The sequence below is a fragment of the Dermacentor variabilis genome, chromosome 1, assembly GCF_050947875.1.
Source record: "Dermacentor variabilis isolate Ectoservices chromosome 1, ASM5094787v1, whole genome shotgun sequence".
Classification (NCBI taxonomy): domain Eukaryota; kingdom Metazoa; phylum Arthropoda; class Arachnida; order Ixodida; family Ixodidae; genus Dermacentor; species Dermacentor variabilis.
Window position 1 is genome coordinate 74743996 of NC_134568.1, and position 22450 is coordinate 74766445.

Here is a 22450-nt window from a genome sequence, read left to right on the forward strand (position 1 = left end):
ATTATTATTACACTTCTACACGTATCATTTCACGAAGATAACCCAGGTAGATTAAAATCACCCCCAAGAAGCATCGCCTGAGCTGACGCCTCGGTGAGAATTTCATATAATGTTTGCACTGTGCTAATATCTTAGCTAGACGAGCGATAAACCACTCCAACAGTGAACTTGAAATTATCAGATAAAACTACCTTGCACCATACAGACTCCAGTGCATTGCACTCGTAATCAATTGCTGAAGATTGTAATGATGAATGAACAAGCAAAAAGACACCCCCACTTGCAGTGGGCCTATCTTTACGATAGACGACGTAGTTTTCTGGAAACATCTGACTATCAGCAATTGAAGGCTTTAACCAAGATTCGGTGCCAAAGACTATGTCAGCGTCAACACGTTCTATCAACCCAGAAAGCTCGGCTCTTTTGTTAACTATGCTTCGGCAGTTCACGATGACAGCAACGAGTTCTCGACATTGGTACTTCTGCTTTTTTCTAGTCTGTCACTAGAGGTCGAAGGGCTTGTGCGCTTGTTGTGCGGAGTGACAACTCATGGAGCGACGTCGTGACTTTTCTTAACGTGTGACGGAAACAGTAGCGCCGGTGTTCACAAGCGCTTAAGAACAAATACCTTCGACAGCAACTTCAATAACGTTCGTAGGCGACGCAATTCTTGCCACAGGAATTGCGGAGCTCAGTTTTCTGGTTCGACAGGCGCAGTACGACGACGCATTGGCGACAACGAGCGATTCCGCGGCGAGGAAAAGCGACAGTTTACGAATGACGGAAAAGCAGGGGTCGGCAGAGTCCTACGGTGACTGCATCTCGTCGGTGTACCGAGTGTAGCGAGTCGTCCTGGACGTGCCAGCAGACGATTGCATGCGATGTCGACAGAAGCAGGTGACATGTCTAGGGCAGCCACACGCGAAGTATAACGGGTGATTGTCTGGTGTGCGCCAAACATTAGCGAAGACAGGGGCGGTCCAGGAAACACGAGGAGGGACTGGAGTCACTGGAGTCGGTGGCGGATGAGAAAACGGCCGGCAAAGTTGCTGGCGAGACCACGGAACTGCTTCGGTATTAGTCGGAAGCGCAGTGACAGGCTGTTCTTGATACTGTACTTGAACTGATAGAGATGCGATCACTTGTACGATCGCTTGCTGTAGCGTCGGAGCCATGATAGAGGATGCAGGCGACTGCTGGTGCGACTGGTGCTCTTGTTGCTGAGAAAAGGACAGCAAGGATAGCTGTCGTGCTACATCTTCCCACGCAGACGCTTTTATCTCAGTGAGCAGCAACGACTGATCCTGTGCGACAGCGAGTGCGGAAAGCCACTCGTCGCGCAAAACGGTGCGTCTAGTCAAAGCACCTTGCTTGCGGAGCTCATCGTAGCTCTGGCCACAGCTGCATTACTTTAGACAAAGTTCCCGGGCTCTTGGAAAGGAGCACGTGAAGAACCTAGTCATCGACGCCCTTCATGATTGGTCGGATTTTGTTCGACTCTTGCATTGATGCGTTTGCAGATGTCTGTGACGTCCTCTATGTAGCTCGTCAGTGTCTCATCTGACTGTTGTGCCCGCTCGCGCAAACGTTGTTCGGCGCGTAACTTGTGGACAGCCGGACGACTAAAGATACCAGTGAAGGTGGCCTTGAAGGCTGACCATGTCGGGAAGCCCGCCTCGTGATTTTTAAACCACAGGTTCACAATGTGCGCGAGGTAGAAAGCTACGTCGGTCAACTTCGTGACGTCGTCTCACCGGTTGTGCGCACTCACCCTCTCGAACGAAGAGAGCCACCTTCGACGTCGCTGTCGCTTGCACCGCTGAATGTGGGCGGATCTCTCTTGCAGAGAGCACCAGAGATGGTGACGGGTTGTTGCAGTGAGGTCTGGTGGACGGCGTCGGGCATGGTAGCTCGCAGTGTCCGGGAGTGGAGTTTCACAATGGTAGTTGTGACGGCTACCCAGCACTTCCACCAGTTGTTATAATGGGGTTTGTTGCAACGGACGAGCAGCCTCTGGTAGGACGCCTAACCACAACACAGAATGCGAACCAGAGCTCTCGAGCCATGCGTTCGCGATGCCCCTGACTGCTGCTCTTCTTCCTTACGGACAAAAGATCATCAGTACACTTTTACCACTTGTCGCCACAACACTCCCCCCACCTACTTTCTCAACAAGCAATCTGTAGCTACTGCTGATACATATAAGTACTTATAGGCGTTCATCTTAGCCACGACTTGACTGGGACCTACTACATTAATCAAATTACAAACTACGCCAACCGTGTCCTTGGTCTACCTGCACCATAGTCTGTCAATGGCTCTTCCTTCTGTAAAATTGTTAGCACATAATGTCTTAGTTTGCCGCTCTAAATTAGAATATCCTTCCTCTACTTTGGATCCACAACAAGGCAACCTAGTTAATACCCTCGAATTCATTCAGCAATAAACAAAAAGAAAAATATGGGGTTTTACGTGCCAAAACAACGATTTGATTATGAGGTACGCCGTAGTGGGGGGCTCGGGATAATTTAGACTACCTGGAATTATTTAACGTGCACCTAAATCTAAGTACAAGGGTGTTTTCACATTTCGCCTCCATCGAAATGCGGCCACCATAGCCGGGATTCGATCCCGCTACCTCGTCCTTAGCCGCTCAACACCATAGCCACTAAGCAACCGCTACGGAGTTCATTCAGAACCGAGCCACTTGTTTTCCTTTATGCGATTAAGCCTATAAAAACAGAATTTCGGCGTTAAAAGCGCGTGTTCAGCTTTGCGCACTCTCCATCCGTCAAAAGGGAGCCCGACTTTGTCTTTTCCGAAAGGTTTTACCGTACACTTTCCACAGACTTGCAGTTCATGAGGCCACCTCACGGCTATTGCATGTCACCGCCACCCTAATGCTGCATACCTACTTCACGCCCACACAGCAGCATTACAGCACTTCCATTTACAAACGGCTGGTGTTGCACTTATTACCGATTCACTACGTTTCAGGAAAGCCGTTGAAGACGCATGCTCATTACTACAATTCCCCGCAATAACCCACTGATGTCCATGTTAGGCCAACCCCCGTATGTAATGTCCCAGCCGTGGCATCCTTGATAAATAAATAAATAAATAAATAAATAAATAAATAAATAAATAAATAAATAAATAAATAAATTGGAATCCAGGAATGCGTCGCTCATATGGTCTGTAAGAAAAAAAAGGAGGGTGTAAAAAAATTTTTCATTGGGCTGACGAATGCAACCTGACCTGGAAAAACGTCAAACCAGCGAGACACACATGAGCTCATTCGCTTCCACGACAGCAGTCGTTATTTGTACGATTTCAGGACATCAAAGCTCTCATATCAGACAATTCACTCGCCTTCCTATAACTCACTCATCGTCGTAGGCTCTTAGTACCTCGTGGCCGTCAGATGACGCAAAGTGCGTGAAGGTTGTCTCAATGATATCATCCTCATAGCACGCAGTATAAACGATCCACAAGAGTTGGAAGGTATTTGTGAAGAGCAGGCAGTCGTTTTAGGCTTGCGATTTAGTTTTAGTATATATGGTGTTACTAACGCGTGCGAACGTTCGCGTGCGCGCGTGTGTGTGTGAGGGCATGCGCTTATAGTTCGGACAGATTTCCGAAAAAAAATTGGCTGTGCAAGATAGTGCAATTATGACTTTTCAGGTAGATTAACTAAAGAGGCGAACATTATATCTACGTGGCAAATCGCACTGTCCAGGTAGCTAACTAAAATTTAAAATTGTCTTTGAATCATTCACTTCAGGGGACACCTTGAAGCCGAGCAGTTGTGAAGTCATGTCTCAGCAGAAATCATCCTAGTCTAGATCCCGGAAATTCCGGGATCGCAATGTATCCCGGAATTTCCTTTCTAAATTGACGTTTCTAGATCACGCTGATCACACCCATCATATGACGCGATAGCATCACCAGCATTCCAGGAAACTGCGCTGCCGCTGCATGTCACTTGCTTGCACTCGCGCCCTTACGCATTCATGCTGCTCGCACACGAATGTGTGAGTTACGCACGCGCACAATTCGAATCCCAATTGTGGGCGAAACCTGCCTTCGGCCTAAGGAGCGGCACGTAGATATTCCTGGCTGCCATGGATCCGCAGCTGAGAAGGCACGAGTCGGCGGAAGACATGACGGCTGCCGCCACCACGCCGAGCCCCACGCACGAGACCGCGGTCGGCGTGAGGTATTGCAGCGCCAGGGGCAGCATCATGGGCGCGTACTTCTCGTCCGTCGGATCGGCGCCACTTGGGAACGTCGTCTCGTTCCATCCTGCTCGGAGGAAGGAAGCGCCATTGAGGCCGCGCTCATAGGTGACGGCCGTCCGTTTCTGCACACTCTCTACACGACAGGCTCGGGACCGGCGGACGATAACTGCTACATGCCGCGCTCCATGTCTGTCTGTGAATTTCCGCGCACGTTGCGCACGCAACAAGGGAGAGCGCGCCGCTTGATTTGCTGGCGTGACCATCGATATTTATGATATGCAGCTGTGTGCCCAGCATATGCAATCATATCCGTGAGAAGATACTTTTTGAAGTATCGAGTGTTCACAATCTTCAACTACCAAATGGAAAAACAGACCCGACGTCATCAAAGAGCATGACTAAAGCAATCTAGGGGATACGTCGAACACTTTAAGTATTTAATTGATGATATCGATAACGATCAGATAACGATAGACACCGGACGCGCGGGAAATGCAGGTTGTCGAAGTGAATAATAATAAAAAAAGTACAAAATAAACCTCGCTTACTCACTTGTTGCTTTGACGGCAACGCCGATGAGCACGGGCGGCACAGCCATGGCGAGTGTGCCCACGAAACCTACAAGGGATAAAGCCCTGGCGCGAAATTCGCTCTTGGTCGACAGTATCCTCTGGAAATAATCCTGTGGACAAGAAACGAGAGTGGACAGAAAGTATATTACGCGCATTTTTAAGAACTTTGCCCAGATTACGCACCTTACCCCGTCCCCATGCGCCCGCGCTTTATTATTTATTGAACTTCAGACGCAGCCACACAAGCAGCACAAAACTTAGAACAGCAGAGACGGACGAGCAACAAATTGTCTTTAGATCACGCTGACTTTTTCAGCGACTTTATTGCCGATTTTGCGAGCTTCAGGGACTATACTGAATAAACTTGCTTAAGGCAAGTACCCCACTAGTGTACGGCGTCTTGCACTGCCTCAAGAAAGCGGCGCAAGTAACACACAATTACTTTTTCCGTGCATTTCTAGGAATCATGCGTCACCCCCTCTCTCTCACACACAAACATCCTATCAACACCTTTAAAACCTTTTTCGCAAACAGAATTTACTTTTCGTAAAACATGATGCAACATTCGTAAAATCGTAGTACGAACCTAAATTCGCAAACATTACGAAAAATTCGGGATTGTTGGCAGGTGTGCTATGGTGTGCCGCATGTGCTTCACATGTCATTGAAGCGGACAAAGAGTTCTTGTTTTCGCTGCTTGGGCAGATTTGCGACCGTATACTTGCTTATCAGGTCAAGATCGACAGCACAACGCCGTCGTAGGCTGCTTACCGCTGATTCTAGTTCCCAAGATGTGAAAGGGGCGTCTATATGGAAGAAGTAGAAGGTATTAAATGGCCTGTGGACTTTCCTTGGTCGACGAGATGAGAAGACATCGCAAAATCTTCCGCTAAGGCCAGAAAAGTCTTGCCTTATTTTAATAGGAGGTCTTCATGCAGAATCCCAGCAGCGGTGTCAATAACTGCCCAGACTATTGAGATGGGGATAAACAGCCACAAGCTGGCGCAGTATGCCGCCCACAGTTCTCTTTTTTAATCTTTTGGTATGCCTCTGAACCATGGAATCGATTTGATTAAACGTTGTTTCCAGCAAAGGACCTCCCGAGTTCTTCAAGAACATAGGCTTCTGTTTTCTGCAGGCCTCGCAAATGTTCCGTAAACGTCTGGGGCAGTGAAATGGTCCGGCAGCATAATAAATTTGGTAGTCGCTTTCTTGCTGCCCAGCATACAATATAACTGCAAAAAATCAGCAGGCTTCAGTAATTCCTCCGGCTCTGAACTCATTTACTGCGACAGGAGCATGTTCTCACATCTGTCACCGCTATATTCTCGAGAACAACGTCTTTGAGATGCACAGAACTTTCTCTTTCGACCGACACTGTTTCCTGCTGCGGCCTCTGATATACATGCACAGACAACAACGTTCTACGACTTTGCGTGGCACCACAGGTTTATTGCGTGGCACCACAGGTTTATTGCGTGGCACCACCACTTCAATAAACAGTTGCAAGTAGCGCCTTGTCCTGTCTGTATTCCTTCTTGTGTGCCGTCACTATTGGCGCTTCACATAGTGTAAGCTATGCAACCCCACAACATGTTTTACCACAGGTTCCCCGCATCCATGGCCCCAACAAGGTGCTTCCCCCAAGCGCCGACGAGCTCGCCACCCCACAGCGAATGGTGTACATTGAAATCACCACAAGATATTCTAGGACGAGGATGAGGTGGAGGGCAGCGGTTGCGAAGGTGTTTGAATCATGGGGTTTTACGTGCCAAAACCACTTTCTGATTATAAGGCACGCCGTAGTGGGGCCTCCATAGGCGTCGAAGTCCCTTGTTAAAACGAAACTATTTTTGAACAGCTCTGATAACGTCCACGCAACAATGGCTGCTTGTGGACTGTCATATGTTCATATTCTGCGGCCTAAAGCTCACAGCACGGTGCGAAAACGCTCTCAGTGAAAGCGAAAAATTGTGCGCGGTCATGCATGCAGACGCGCAGTTGGTCGCCACGAACCCGTGCGATCGCTGCATGCACTGATGCTTCGTTCTGTTACGCGCCATTTGGTTATACAGACCACCCACTATAAGAACATATTTCACATTATTTGCGCTCAGCGACTGCCGACCTTTCATGCGAGCCGGTTCGGGAGACTCCATCGCGGCGACCGCGCGCAGTGGCTTTCACTGTACATATTCGGTAAAGAGATGACGTCTGTGAACGATTCTGTGCTTTCAGTTTGCCCAATATTATTATTTCGACAGTAATAACGTTCCCTCGTTTTGAGAGTACTTACAGAAACATACAGGACGGCTGCCGCGTGGTGTTTTTTTTTAAGAGCCGTAAGCCAAACCTACGAAGAGCGCGCCGCGTGATCCCTCATACTACGCAAGGGAGGCGCTTCCGACAGATGGCGACTCCGTACGTCCTCGGCCCCAATATAATTCCACAGCAGGGATGCAAAGATCTCGAACTAGCAGAATGATGATATTTCGCGCCGGTTGAAAAACGTAGCACTACGACTGAGAAACGAAGTAATTGTCTCGTTTCCGCGACCAACGTAGCCGAGCATAAAACGATGGTGGACCAGCCTCAGAAAAGGCGAGGATTAAGGCCGGCACAGTTCCACTGCATTATACTTGGGGCTGGAATAGTACTCATAATATAGCAACTCAGTCACAGCCACATGCTCATGTCAGTATTACTTGGCTTAGGATCACTGGCTGAAGAGTCAGTACTGTTTCCATGTCCTTCGCAAAAGTTTTAGGCGTTATGGCAATGTCAAGGGCACTTGGATGACAATGGCACCCAGCACTTGAATAAGTCATCCGACTGACGTACGTTGTGCGTAGCTCGCGTTTGCATCAGCGTGTACGCTTAAGATTGGTCACAAGGCCTTGCAGGCGCGTTCTCAGTCGCACTAACACCAGTTGGTAAAGGTGTCTTGATATAGTTGCTTCGAAATTACGCAGCGCCTCCTCATGTGCTCACTGTGAACATCATTCAGGTAATCCATTCTTGATCCTTGTGGCGCCAGGCTTTCCGACTGTCACGGCGGCCACATTGGAAGCCCGCTTCGTCGGCTTAAAGCGACGAAAATCTATTGTATAATCTAAACCTGAACCACCATCTTGAGACAGTTAGACTGCCGCCTTACGGCAGAGCGGACAGCACTGGGTCGTACGATCCTCTGACTGCGCAGGGCTTAATGTCAGGGCCCCGACGGTAGATTGCCGGATGGTGGTTGCTAAAGTTGACGCACACAAATCAATCTGTGTTATTACTGGCCCATCACAGCGCTTGTCATCGGCACGTGTGTGCCTAACACCTACTTAAAGAACACATGCGTTATGGTAATAAGCCCTCCTTGTCTGTTGGAGACCACAATTAAGAAATGTTTCCTGCAAGAAGGGTAGCTCACTGAGCCCGCACCACGGGTTCCACGCGTGAGACGAGACGTACCGAGTTTGTGGTTCTGACCTTAGCTCCAAAATATACTGAACGTACGGACAAAATCAACCTCGGCGACGTAAAACATGAAGTGGTTGACTACGTGGGGGTGCCATGAAAGTGTTTCAAGGGTCACAGTTTTGTGCACGCAGCGAAGTATCTGTTACCGTAGTGTTTGGTGGTAGGTAATCAATCGGCAGAGCAGCATCTTCATTATGACACGTAAGAACTCGTTACCTTTCTCATTTTGGTTGTCTTAAGCTTTACGGGCGGGAACGAATGCTTGTGCTTCCAGACCACGCTAGATCTCATGCTTGTTATCAGAGTGTCATATAAGATGCAGGCTTTAACCTAAGTCGCCAATCGTGCGTAATTGCAGGTCTTGTCAAAGACATCATGCCCAATATTTTATGACAAGTTTCCGTTCGATTTTTCTGTCTTTCCGTTGTCAACGTTTTCGCTACTCCCCGCGAGCAGCCTGACACCTTGACATACCAAAATGACCGAGGAAGATCGCTGTTACGCATCCATTCACATGCCTCCCAGTTCCGGAGAAAGCTGAAGTACCTTCACCCGCCTATGGGTCATAAAGGCGTATTTGCACTTACCGCAATTTTTCCTCAGTGGTTACATTACTGGACGACCGGCGGGTCGTATTCTAAGACTCTCGTTCTTAAATGAAGTGACCCACATCTTCGCAGACCAATATGACGGTGCACTGACCCCGTGCATGATCTTCACAAGCTCAAGTAAACTTGAGGACGGGTTAGCTAATCCTTTGTCAGTTCGTATTCGATAATGCCACCACGCGGGTGGTTTTCTGTTACAGCAATTGCAACCTAATTTCCTTGAACGTGGTGCGGCACCACATCGAATGAGAGAAGTGAGACACGTCATTTATAAGCATTACTCATAAGGATGACGAGATATTGCGTGGTGCACTAGTTTCGAAGGAATTATATGCTTTTAGAGCTATTGCGAAATTTACTGACGGCGGATCATTCCGGAAGTTTAGATTCTGCCGAAAACACACTTATAATGCATGGTACAGAGCTCAGGAATAAAGATAAATGTTTATAGTCACCTATATCACACTGCAACATAGTCAATAGGATGATTTTTGTAGAATTTAGTTATTACTTTGACGAGCAAGTTTCTATAAAAAAACTTTTGAAGAGCCTACGCAGCGGATCCAAAGATGCTTAAAAACGGTAGCCGAGGATCCGGTAGCCAAGGATCCGGACAATCTCGAGCCGGCCGTATACATGCGACGCTGCTTTGTGGATGTGTGCCGCTAGTTTTCTATAAGTTTATGTGCCTGCAAGTTCCGTGATGCAACTTCTGCTTCACTGGACAAAAATCAACGCGAGATTCGGGACCAATTCTGGATGATTTGTGGCATACCAGCACAAAGATTGTTTGTGGGCATAGGTGTACGCTGTCGTTCTCACCTGCCACGGGATGCCACCGAAAATGAACAGGAGCATGGTGTCCACGTAGCTGGGTATCTCGTTCATGGCCACAGAACCGAGCAGCTCATCCTTTGGCACAGACCAGATGGGGTCGGCGTGCCCGTTGAGAAGCATAAACGGCACACAGATCCACTGCGACACGAAATAGGTTAGTTTGTCCTCATCAGCTTGGACCTCAGGATCTATGTTACCAGGCAGTACTTACTGATGTAAGAACCAAAAGAAAAGGGAACGAAATACGTGGGCGCTGCCTACACAATCGCATGGCGCGCTCTACATCGGAAAAGAGTATCTCGACGTACTCGCACGAAACCACGTTGGTGCCACACTATACCACGGGAACTCACTAGGCCTTCTGCCGTTTCTGCGAGCTAAGCACGCAGGCCGCACGCGATTGCACTTCGAGCGTCTCGTGCACTTGCAAAGCAGACATCTCATTACCGGCGATATCTCATATGTGCACGGTGTACGGCGGCAGGGTGCATTGCCGTCACGATTGCGAAAGCGGCAAGGTTGCGGGACAGTTCGTGTGGATAATGGCACCACAAACACTGCTGCGTCTCACAGAATGATCCAGATGGTACAAATTCTGGTTAGATATAAGGTAATTTGATTAGATTGCAGCTCCGTCTTCTTTTCCGTTTCCCTATGTGCACCTTTGCCAAAGGGATATAGAGGCCAAATGACATATTTGACGGCAGAGCCAGCTCCAAGTCATGTACAATTCATCGAAGTTCCTTTCTTGCGTTATTTCCTCTGCCTAAAATGAATAAGTAAAGTGAAAGTAAAAATGTGTTCACCACCTAACGGAATATTGGGTTCAAGCCAATAACAAATAAAAAAAAAAATTGAACTATGGGGTTTTACGTGCCAAAACCACGGTCTAATTAAGAGGCACGCAGTAGTGGGGGACTTCGGAATAATTTGCTCCACCTGTGGTTCTTTAACGTGCACTTCAATCTAAGTACACGGGTGTTTTCGCATTTCGCTCCCATCAATATGCGACCGCCGTTGCCGGGATTCGATCCCCCGACCTGGTGCTTAGCAAACCAACACCATAGCCACTAAGCAACCACGGCGGGTAAGAAATAAATCAGGAGGGATTCTCAATAAACGAAAAGCGCACACTTTAGCGGGAAAGAGTTTAATCATCCTAACTCCATAGAGTAGAGAGCGCGGGAGTTCTCTACGCACTGCAGAACTCTATAACTCTTTATGCAAAAAAGGTGAGCCATGGAGACAGGATACAAGAGAATAGAAGTGGTCAACACGAACGCCGACTATCAACTGAATGGAGCCCTGAGGCGAAAAAAGAAAGAAGACACAAAACTCATCTGCACAAGCTCTGGAATGGAAGATGAGTTTGCGCAGATGAGTTTTGTGTCTTCTTTTTTCGCTTGAGGGCTCCATTCAGTTGATAGTCGGCGTTCGTGTTGTCCACTTCTGTTGTCTTGTGTCCTGTCTGCACGCCTTTACTTATTTTGCATAATGAATCCTTACCAACTAGTTCAGCTTTCTGTCGTTCTAATCTATAACTCTGAATGCTATATGAAAACCACTGACTCGTGGTAATTTTTGGTGATGATGACTGGTATCGAGACATTTGAAAGAGTGCGTACTTCACACACACAGATACACTTGCGAACAAAAGCATTATGAATGGGGTCGTGCAGCGTGGAATTGAGGAATACGGCCTGCACTTGTCTATGGAAACTCCGACTTGTACACGTTACAGAAAAAAGTAACCAATTACAATTTCTTCTTTGAAAAATTTATTTGATTACGGTTAGTCTAGTTTATTAGTTAGTGCCCCACGAAAGCAATTGCTAAAAAGTTATCAATTACTTTAACGTTACTTTCCTCCATACTTTTATTTACACTGCACAAATACCGTAAATAGAACGAGTTGGCCTGAGTCTTCCAACGCGCCCTCTGCAGCTCTTCACAGGTTGTTTATCTTGACAAGCATTGCTTTTTATAAATTTATTCTGTAGTCTTCCCTCGTTTTCTTGTGAAGACATCTGCAGCGACGCTGAAAACTCGCTCGATGTGCGCGCAGGAGCGAAAGGCTGGGTAGTAGCGTACGAACAGATTGCTCAAAACACTGTGGTTACTCAGTGCCGCGATACTCGGGTCTGGATGAAGCGCAGCGCTTCGTTGTAGCTGGGGCTAGGTGAAGGCGCTCCTGATAGAGCTAGGGAAAAACTGAAAAATCGTATGAGATGATTCCCCGAGCATCAACGTCCGAAGTGGCCATCGATATGGAGCCACATAAGCGCCGTTTTACTCTGTCGGCCAACATCTGGTGGACCTCAACTCGGCGCCCTTCACTCGTTAGGCATTTAGACAAACGACTAATTGTAATGGACGCCAGTCAACGTTGACTTTCCTTGAAAAGCTGGCCAAATCTGTAATGCAATTTAATATGACGCTGCATATTATTCAGCCATATAAATACTCTTCGTGTGTTACAATTAGAAAAAAAGGTGTACATAAGTCAGGTAATATAAGACAGGTAGAAACGTATGCGTTCAACGCCTAAGAGCTTCCATCTATACCAGAGAAGTCATAGACTGCACTAAGCGCACAAGGATTGAGCTCCTACCGCCTATGAATGTCGTCTATAAGCGCATTCATTAAAAATGGAGATGAGTTCATTGTAAGAGAAAAGCTCAGGGGTCGCACTTCGGAGAGAAGTGCGCTAACCTGCAAGCCAAGGTGATCGAGCTGCAGGACGCTGAATGTCGGTAGGTGGTAATCCATGTGTATGTTTTCGCCCCTTTGGACTCTGTATTTCCCGAGAAAGTTAAGTGTTCAAAGCTGTGCCGCCTGTCAGAGCTTGTTTCGTCAAAAATGTAACTGGTTACATGTAACTGGTTGCTGAAAAAATGGATTGAATTACCGTGAGCGTTACCGAGTAAACAAAGTAGTCGTTAGATTACAAAATTACCAAAAGCCGTAATACATTACACGTAATTAATTACATGTAATTGTTTACGTGCAAGTCTGATGACCTTGAGACTGCACTTATAGGTTGCCAAGAAAGTCGCAACTTCAGCGTCAATCATGGTTCGCGTTGTGTTGCTCAAAGGTGCCACGCCAAAGCGGATGCCACTTCCCGCACTGGTGCAGCAATAGATAGATAGATAGATAGATAGATAAATAAATAAATAAATAAATAAATAAATAAATAAATAAATATACTGCGCTATACAGTCCTCTGCCGTTCAATGTCATTTCTATTAGAAAAATAAGCAGATTTGGAGGTGCGATTTCTTCTTGGGCGTCTAGAAAGAAGCTAGGTGAGCACCGTCATCCGCTAAGGCACGCAAGCCAAAATAAAGTATGATTCGGGGAGGAGGAACCGCGGCTCACTGCCTACCATTTTCACACATATATATATATATATATGTACATATATATATATATATATATATATATATATATATATATATATATATATATATATATATATATATATATATATGTGTGTGTGTGTGAAAATGGTAGGCATATATATATATATATTGTGGGAACGGTGCGGCCCCTCAGTCCACTCCAGCATTGAGTAAGTGAACGAACTTTATTGGAGGTCCGGTGAGGACGGCGAACTCGTCGCGCACCCTGCTAGTCCCACGTCGGGACCGGCAGATCTAGCCCATTGGCCCGGTCGCGAGCACGCCGGAGAGCCAGGATTTGCTCGTCTAGAGCAGGGCTACGCATAAGCGAGTCCCAGTCCTTCTTGCTGAACTTGGGGTTTGTCGTCCCGCACTCCTGTGCCCGCAGGACGAGCAGGCGTCGTCGCGATATACGTCGGGGTAAACTTCGTGTAGAACGGACAGACAGGGATATGTGCTGCTCTGTAGGAGCCTAAGAGAAACGGATTGCGCCCTATTCAACTTGGAGTGTGGGGGTGGAAAGGCCCTTCTAGACATGTAGAAGAATTTCATAACCTCGTTGTGAGTAGCGAGAGCATCCCCGTGGCCGTAGGGGGGAGGGGAGTTGGCGCTCCTTACAGAGGAAGCGCGGTCGGTGAAGTCGCGCGCAGCCTCATGAGCAGACTCATTGAGGTTCCGGGGGAGCACCCTTGACCGACCCTACGTGAGCGGGAAACCAGTGAATCGAATGATGCGTAAGAGCATATGAACTCGAGACGTTAAGATGACTAGCAGTTTGCTTGGTGATACAGCCCTTCTGAAAAGCCCTAACTGCCGTTTTGGAACCGCTATAGATCTCGGACCCACGACTGTCTAGCAGTGCGAGGGCGATGGCGGCTTGCGCTCGGCCACTCCGGGGTCTGAAGTGCGAATCGAGGCGCTATTGGAAATCTTGTCGCTGGAATCGACCACGACGACGGCAAAGGTCTTCCCATCGCTGTACTCTGCGGCGTCGACGAAGCTTGCTCTGATGTCTCGCTGCTTGATCTGTTTGAGAATCGCTTTGCGTCTGCCCTCGTTGTGGAAAAGTTGGACGTTTCGGGGCACAGGGGCCACTTCGAACTTGTCTCTAATGCACCTAGGGATCGGGGTACTGACCATCGGGAATCCCGCCGGGTGGTAACCCAGCTCTTCGAGGATGTGTTTACCTGCTGCTGTGGTGGCCGGGTGAGTGAGTTGCGCGCGTTCTTGGGCTTCGGCAATCTCCTCGGCGATGTTATGTACCCCAGCTTGAGGAGATCCTCGGTATGGGTCCTGATGGGAAGCCCGAGGCCCCGCTTGACCATTTTGCGAATGAAAGTGCCGAGCTTGTCTTGCTCCACTCTGAGCCAGTTGTGCATAGAATTCGTGTACGTGAAGTGGCATAGTACAAAGGCGTTGATCAGCCTGAGGATATTGTTTTCCTTCATTCCTCGGTGCCGGTTTGTGATTCTGCGAACGAGGCGGAAAGCGTTGTCCGTCTTCGCGATGATCTTGCGGAGAGCCGTTCCGCGCCTGCCGTTGAATTTGGCAAACATGCCCAGGATCGGAATGACGTCGACCCTGGGTATCACCCCCGTCACAAGTGCGAAGACTGATGCTGCTTTCGGAGACTGGCTTCTAATCTTTGGGTCTGCTTCCCTTTTCTTTTCTGTAAAGCAGAAGCTCCGACTTGGCGGGGGAGCATCGATGTCCGGTGGGGCGGAGATACGCCTCGATCACGTCGGTCGCCTCCTGCATGGCTTCTTCGACTCTGCCCTCGCAGCCGCCGGAGCATCAGATGGTGATGTCGTCGGCGTAGATGGCGTGCTTGACGTCCTCGACGCATGCCAACCTCTCGGAAAGACCACTCATACAGATGTTAAACACTGCGGCGGAGATGATGGCGCCCTGAGGAGTCCCATCCTCCGAGGGGCACATATTCGGAGCGGAAGTCCCCAATGCGAAGCTGGGCCTTCCTGTCCGCTAGAAAAGAGCTGACGTAGCTGTTGAATCTGTACCCGAGACCCGAATTCGAAATGGACGTGACAATGAAGCTGTGGAGTACGTTGTCGAAAGCCTTCTCGAGGTCCAGACCGAGCAGAGCCTTGAGGTCTCTGGAACGGCCGTCCACGATCTTGATTAGTTTCATGGCATCCAGCGTCGAGAGTCCGGCCCGGAAGCCGATAACGTTGTACGTGTAAACCTCGTTGTCTTCGAGGTACCCGTTGAGCCTGTTGAGGACGACGCGCTCCATGACCTTGCCGACGCAAGAGGTTAGAGAAATCGGCTTGAGGTTCTCGATGTTCGGGGCCATGCCGGGCTTGGGAATGAGCACCGTGCAGCCGTCTTCCATTCTGCAGGAACAACGCCGCTCTTCCAGAACTCATTGATCTTGTCGGTCAGAAAGACGATCGACGGGTCGTCGAGGTTTCTCAACATTCTGTTGGTGACTCCGTGCGGACCCGGCGCAGACTTGAGGTTGAGCGCGAAGATGGCTTATCTGACCTCGGCAATGGAGATCTCTTCATCCAGCTCGGGGCGAGGAGGGCCTCGGTAGTCCAGGAGTTGGGTCGCCGGATCCCCGTTGCGCCGGACGGGCAGGTACTTCTGTATGAGTTTTGAGACGAGTTCATCGACCGTGTGAGACCTGGTGGCTTCGTGAAGGGCCCGGGTCAACATACGCCTCCAATTTGACTTGGAGCCACTTTCATCGAGAACGTGCTTCACCACACCCCAGGACTTGCCGTTGTGCATCTGTCCGTCGATGAATTCCCAAAGCTCGTCCCACTGCTGCTGGCATAGCGCTTTCCAGTGGTCATCGATGACCTTGTTGAGCTCCGAGATCTTCTTTCGGAGTCTGCGATTGAGCCTTTGACCCTTCCATCGGCGGAGCAGGGCGTTTTTGGCCTTGATCAAGTGGCAAGCCCGATGTCCATTTGCTCGACGTCGAGATCGGTTTCCACATCCTTGGTGGCCGCGGAAGCGTCATTGCGGATGCCTTTTCACCATTCTTCGACGAAGGCGGGTGCCGTGGCTCTCTCGGGTTCTTTCCAAATTTTGGGAAAATGGTCCCAATCAATGAACGTGAATTCCCTGACCCTACTTCGAGACACCTTGAAGTTGGTCTAGAGAATGTAGTAGCTGATGCCGAACTCCATGGCGGTGTTCTCCTAGCCCACGTCCTCGACCTTCCTGACGAAGGCGAGGTCGGGTGTGGAGTCCCGGGTAACGGAGTTGCCGATGCGAGTGGGAAAATGCTCGTCAGTGACCAGAGTGAGGTCCATCTCGTTTATATATATATATATATATATATATATATATATATATATAATCGCCAACAACAGCCAGGTCAGTCTTCCACGTCGTATATCGAGCATGTTCTTGCGCTTTGCCGCCGTGTGAGTTCATCTATGCCAGAGTCAGACAAAGCGCGCCACATTATGAAAGACATTAGAAGAGTCGCCTTCAATGCCCTTGCCATCAAGAACCTTGCTACAATCGCTGACATCGTCACAGCGTGTCAGCGTCTGGACGAACTTGAGTCTGTTCGCCTTCAGTCGGACGTTGGCGAACATTCTTCCACGGTGGACCCACAACTGCGTCTCATAATAAGAGCAATAATTACGATCCGCGTAATCCGTATTGATTACAATACGCGAATTACAATCAACTCGCCTTCTGGCGCGGCCTTGCGTGAGGTCATCGGGGATGAACAGGCCTCTCGCCATCAGTCTCTCGTCCGCTACCAACGTACGCGAAAGTTGCTACCTCGCGTCGCACACACACACACACACACACACACACACACACACACACACACACACACACACACACACACACACACACACACACACACACACACACACACACACACACACACGCACGCACGCACACACACACACACACGCACGCACGCACACACACACACACACGCACGCACGCACGCACGCACACGCACACACGGTTCCCATCAGTTTTAGAAGCAGACAACATTGTTTATTCTCACAGCAATTTACATCATTGGAAAGATGAAACATTGCTCTATTATTCTACATAATTGCAATCTTTTTCTACGCATTTTTGTAGACGGTGCTCCAATTTCTGTATCCCAGTGTCGTAGAACTCCGCCGCCAAACTGTTCAGGAAGCGTTTCACCTCTTCTTTGACTTCATCGTCGCTCCGGAAGCGTTGGCCACTCAAATGTTTCTTTAACTTGGGGAACAAGTGATAATTACTAGGCGTGAGGTCGGGACTGTGCGGTGGGTGGGGCATGATGGTTTTGACGGGTTTGACGGGAGACGTGAGGTCGGGCGTTGTTGTGAAGCAGCGTTACACCGGCTGGCAGTCGTACTCGCCGGCGGTTCTGGATAGCTCGCCGCAGTTTTCTTAGTGTTGCACAATAACTGTATGAGTCGATTGTTGTCCCACGTTTCATGAAATTGATCAGCAGTATTCCCTTACGATCCTAAAAAACAATGGCCTAGACTTTGCCAACAGAAGGAGTTTGTTTGAACTTCTTTGCGACTGGTGACTCTGGGTGGCGGCACTGTTTGGATTTTTGTTTCGTTTCGGGAATGAAAGGAAACACCCACGTTTCGTCTCCCGTAACAATGGAGTCCAACAATCCTTCCTTACATTCTTGACACTACTGAAGAAACTGGCGAGCACAGTCAAGGCGTTTCTCCCTGTGCTCTGATGTCAATAGCCGCGGTAGCCATCGAGCACAACACTTGTGATACCCGAATTTTTCAGTCAAAGCTATTTCTACTCTGCCGTAAGAATTCCCAGGAATCTGAGAAACAAATTCACGGACGGTGATCCTCCTGTTTTCAAGTACTTCTTGTTGGACCATTTTGATAACCGCCTCTGAAGCTGACGGTCTTCCACTCCGTTCTTCATCGTGGACTTCCTTCCGAGCGGCACTAAACTCCCTGCACCACTTTCGGACGTGTTGAACGGACATACACTTGTGGCCATACAGCTTTGTCAACTGACGATGAATATCCACGGGCGGAGTTCCTTTGGCGTGCAAAAAGCAAATTGCGGAACGAATATCGCACTTGGCGGGATCAACAATGGGAACCTCCATATCGGACGGCTGCGGATCCAAGAATGAGCAGCGCAGCGAAGCGCGGCCGGGGGTAATTGAGAATGGGGGAACAGCCGCGCGCAGCAGTGTTGCCGGATTTCGCCTCGCACCTTCCCGTGTGCCTGAAGCTCTTTAAGAACCTTATTTCTGGATCAACCCTCGTATAAACGGTATAGCGGCGCCTTTGTTGTGTGGAGATGTACATAGCTTCTGTATTCTGTTGCATGCGTACTGTTCTTCAGCAGCACCTAATTCTAAGGGAAGAAGATCACAAGGGCATCCCGAAGGGAGGAGAACACCTCCTGCTCGCACTCGACCTAAAAGGGGCCTTCGATAACATCTCTCACGAGGCCATTCTCAAGGAACTGAACGACATCAGCTGCGGGGAGCGCATCTTTAATTACGTTAAATCGTTCCTGACGGGCCAGACGGCAACCATCGGAATAGGCCAGACTCGATCGGATACGATCGACGTGCCGAACAAGGGAACACCGCAAGGGGCGATAATCTCCGCGATTCTCTTCAACGTCGCGATGCTAGCGCTGACCAAAGAGCTGCGGAAGATCCCCGACCTAGGTTGCGCCCTGTACGCAGACATCACGCTCTGGGCCACTAAGGGCTCTCTAGCGCGAAAAGAGGCGACTCTTCAAGAGGCCGCGACGGCCGTGGAGAGATTTGCGGCAGCGAGCGGGATGCGTTGCGCGCCCGATAAGTCCGAGGTGATCCGGGTGCACGGAGGAGGAATCTACAAGTCCCCCGGCCCTATCGACCTTTATCTTGAGGGCCAGAAGATCACGGAAGGCGATAAGACTAGGATTCTGGGTTTTTGGATCCAGAGCAACCTGAAAGCCTCCCACACCATCCAAACCCTAAGGTCTGCCACCAACCAGATCTCGCGGATTATAAAACGAATTACAAGAAGCCGCAAGGGCATGCGAGAAGAGGACACGCTTCGCTTCGTCCAGGCTCTGGTGATCAGCAGAATAGCGTATAGCATGCCGTATCACTACCACTCGCTAAACAAACGCGACCAAGAACAAGTCGATGCCATCATCAGAGGCGCGTACAAAACGGCCCTGGGTCTCCCTGTCACCACCTCAAACGAGAAGTTAGCGGCTCTCACAACACCTTCGCTGAGCTGTCGGACGCGGTTATGGCGTCGCAAAAGGCCAGACTACAGAACACGGCGGCGGGCAGAGTCATCCTCCACCGGACCGGAACGGCAACGGAGCTCCGTGCCCTCGATGGGCGACGATCACTCCCGCCTGAGGTCAGAGGCAATATCAAGGCGAACCCGATACCGAAGCACATGAGTCATGAACTCCATGAAGGACGACGCAAGGCTCGCGTCGACAGACAGCGCCGACAATTCAAGGGTGACCCGTACGTAACGTACGTGGACGTGGCGGCGTACCCTGTAGGGGGCCTCTTCGCGGTAGCCGCCGTGAATGGGAGAGATAACTCTTTGAACCTCGCGGCTTCCGTCAGGGCAGAGACCCCAGCTACGGCTGAGACCATAGCCGCGGCGCTAGTAATAAAGCAACAAGACAGGGTAGGCAGGGAAGTTCGTGTCGTTACCGACTCGCTACACGCCTGCCGTAACTTTACCAACGGACGAACACCGCTGCTGGCGGATCAGATTCTAGGCCCGAGGCTGCAAGAATACCATTAACTCACGTGGACGCCGGGCCACGCGGGTCTGGAGGGGAACGAAAGGGCGAACGCCCTAGCTCGAGCGCTAATCAACCGAGCGGGGCAAGAGCAATCGTCTCATCAAGCCCCACCCTTTACCTTCATGCCCCTGCCATCCATTTACTGCGACCGACTCAAGATCCAGCGACTCAACCGCAGGATTAATCCTCCGCCTCACAGAAAGCTCAGCACTGAAGATGCAGTAGCTCTCCAACTTATTCAGACGAACACATTTCCAAGCCTACACAGATACAGTAAAATGCTCCCACATACATGTCGCGGCATCTGCCCCTGGTGCGGCGACACACACCCTACACTCTTTCACATATAGTGGGGGTGTGGGGGCAAACCGCAACACTTAAAGACGCCTAGCACGTCATTTGAGCGATGGGAGGTACAGCTGACCGGCGATACCCTGGTGGGACAAGAAGCTCTCGTCCAGCAAGTACGTCGAGCAGCCATGACCAGTGGAGTCCTGGAATGAGGACACCACCCGCACAACCTCAAGAGCAACCACCTCGATGGTCCGAATAAATGTTTTCTCTCTCTGTCTCTCTATAATCCGTGCTCGCTTGTTCTGGAACACGACAAATTGCTAGTCTGCTCAACATTAAACCCTTTTTTACACACTTTCAAGGTGCATCGCCAGGTTTAAGAAGTACAGCAGGACAAACCGCACAAGTGTGCGATATGCCTAATGCGGCTGCAGTGGCAGCAGTATAGCGGCAACATTTGCTCATTCTATGCCTTTCAGGGAAACGCGTCGCTTCTTGACATACCTGTCATGTAAAAGTACATGGTATGCCAAGGCTGTAGTAGCCAGGAAAGATTTTCGGGAGGGGTCTTGCGGGAGCAGCTGCGGCCATATTGAAAACTTCCCCTGTCTTTGCGCATGAACATCACTGGCATATGGGTTGTTTTATTTTATCATTAACGCAATTTTGAAAAATCATCTGTGCAATGTAAGACAGTCCTACTCCTTGAGCTAGATTACATTCAGAGGCACACATTATTTGCTTAAGAAATGGAAACGAATATTTGACTAATTAACACTTCTTGGCCCTTAAACCCTTAAATTAATTCGATTATAGAACGTGTTCAATTTACGAATTGTAACCGGTGGATTTTAAAGTCATATCCACTTGGAACGAATTCTGAGGATTACACCAGGTTCGAGATATGGGCTCCCAAAGTTTGCTACGAAATGCATTGGTGTTCCAGTAATGTTTGAGCTTCAGTGCAGTTAAACAAGTTTTCTTAAAAATGTAAGTGCAACAACAGTGAATTATACGGCTATTTCAAAATTTGTTCCAAGTGCATATGCCCTGTGAAATCATTGTTTTGAATTCGTGTATTCCAATGTATCAGCTCTAAAGTAATTGAAAATTTAATTCGTGAAATTGTTAAAAATATTCAGACATACGTGTTGATTTCCTGTGTATGTATACACCGAGCATTCAAGCTCAATAAGTAGATTTATTCTAAATTAGAGTCAATCTTTAAAAATTCTGTCATAATAAAACGCCCTATATAATAATAATAATAATAATAATAATAATAATAATAATAATAATAATAATAATAATAATAATAATAATAATAATAATAATAATAATAATAATAATAATAATCAGCCTGATTACGCCCACTGCAGGGCAAAGGCCTGTCCCATACTTCAACTATCCCGGTCATGTACTAATTGTGGCCATGTTGTCCCTGCAAACTTCTTAATCTCACCCGCCCACCTAACTTTCTGCCGTCCCCTGCTACGCTTCCCTTCCCTTGGAATCCAGTCTGTAACCCTTAATGACCACCGGTTATTCTCCCGCCTCATTACATGTCCTGCCCATGCCCCCCCCCCCATTTCTTTTTCTTGATTTCAACTAAGATGTCATTAACTCGTGTTTGTTCCCTCACGCAATCTGCTCTTTTCTTATCCCTTAACGTTACACCTATCATTCTTCTTTCCATAGCTCGTTGCGTCGTCCTCAATTTAAGTATATAGGACCCTTTTCGTAAGCCTCCAAGTTGCTGCCCCGTAAGTGAGTACTGGTAAGACACAGCTGTTATACACTTTTCTCTTGAGGGGTAATGGCAACCTGCCGTTCATGATCTGAGAATGCCTGCCAAACGCACCCCAGCCCATTCTTATTATTCTGATTATTTCAGTCTCATGATCCGGATCTGCGGTCACTACCTGTCCTAAGGAATGTATTCCTTTAACACTTACAGTGCCTCGCTACCTATCGTAAACTGCTGTTCTCTTCCGCGACTGTTAAACATTACTTTAGTTTCCTGCAGATTAATTTTTAGACATATCCTTCTGCTTTGTCTCTCCAGGTCTGTGAGCATGCATTGCAATTGGTCCCCTGAGTTACCCAGCAAGGCAATATCACCAGCGAATCACAAGTTACTAAGGTATTTTCCATTAACTTTTATCCCCAATTCTTCTCAATCCAGGTCTCTGAATACCTCCTGTAAACACGCTGCGAACAGCATTGGAGTGATCGTATCTCCCTGCCTGTATAATATTGTA

General features: G+C 48.7%; 1 protein-coding gene across 1 annotated transcript in view; it reads right to left on the reverse strand.

Moving 5' to 3' along the window:
- LOC142579669 (high-affinity choline transporter 1-like) overlaps positions 1–22450 on the reverse strand; it is a 96206-nt gene that overhangs the window by 20732 nt on the left and 53024 nt on the right. The window contains exons 6-8 of the mRNA XM_075690104.1: positions 9715–9867; positions 4794–4923; positions 4085–4305 (exon numbers count right to left, since the gene is read on the reverse strand). Coding sequence (XP_075546219.1) covers positions 4085–4305; positions 4794–4923; positions 9715–9867 — 504 coding nt within the window. The remainder of the gene's footprint in view (positions 1–4084; positions 4306–4793; positions 4924–9714; positions 9868–22450) is intronic.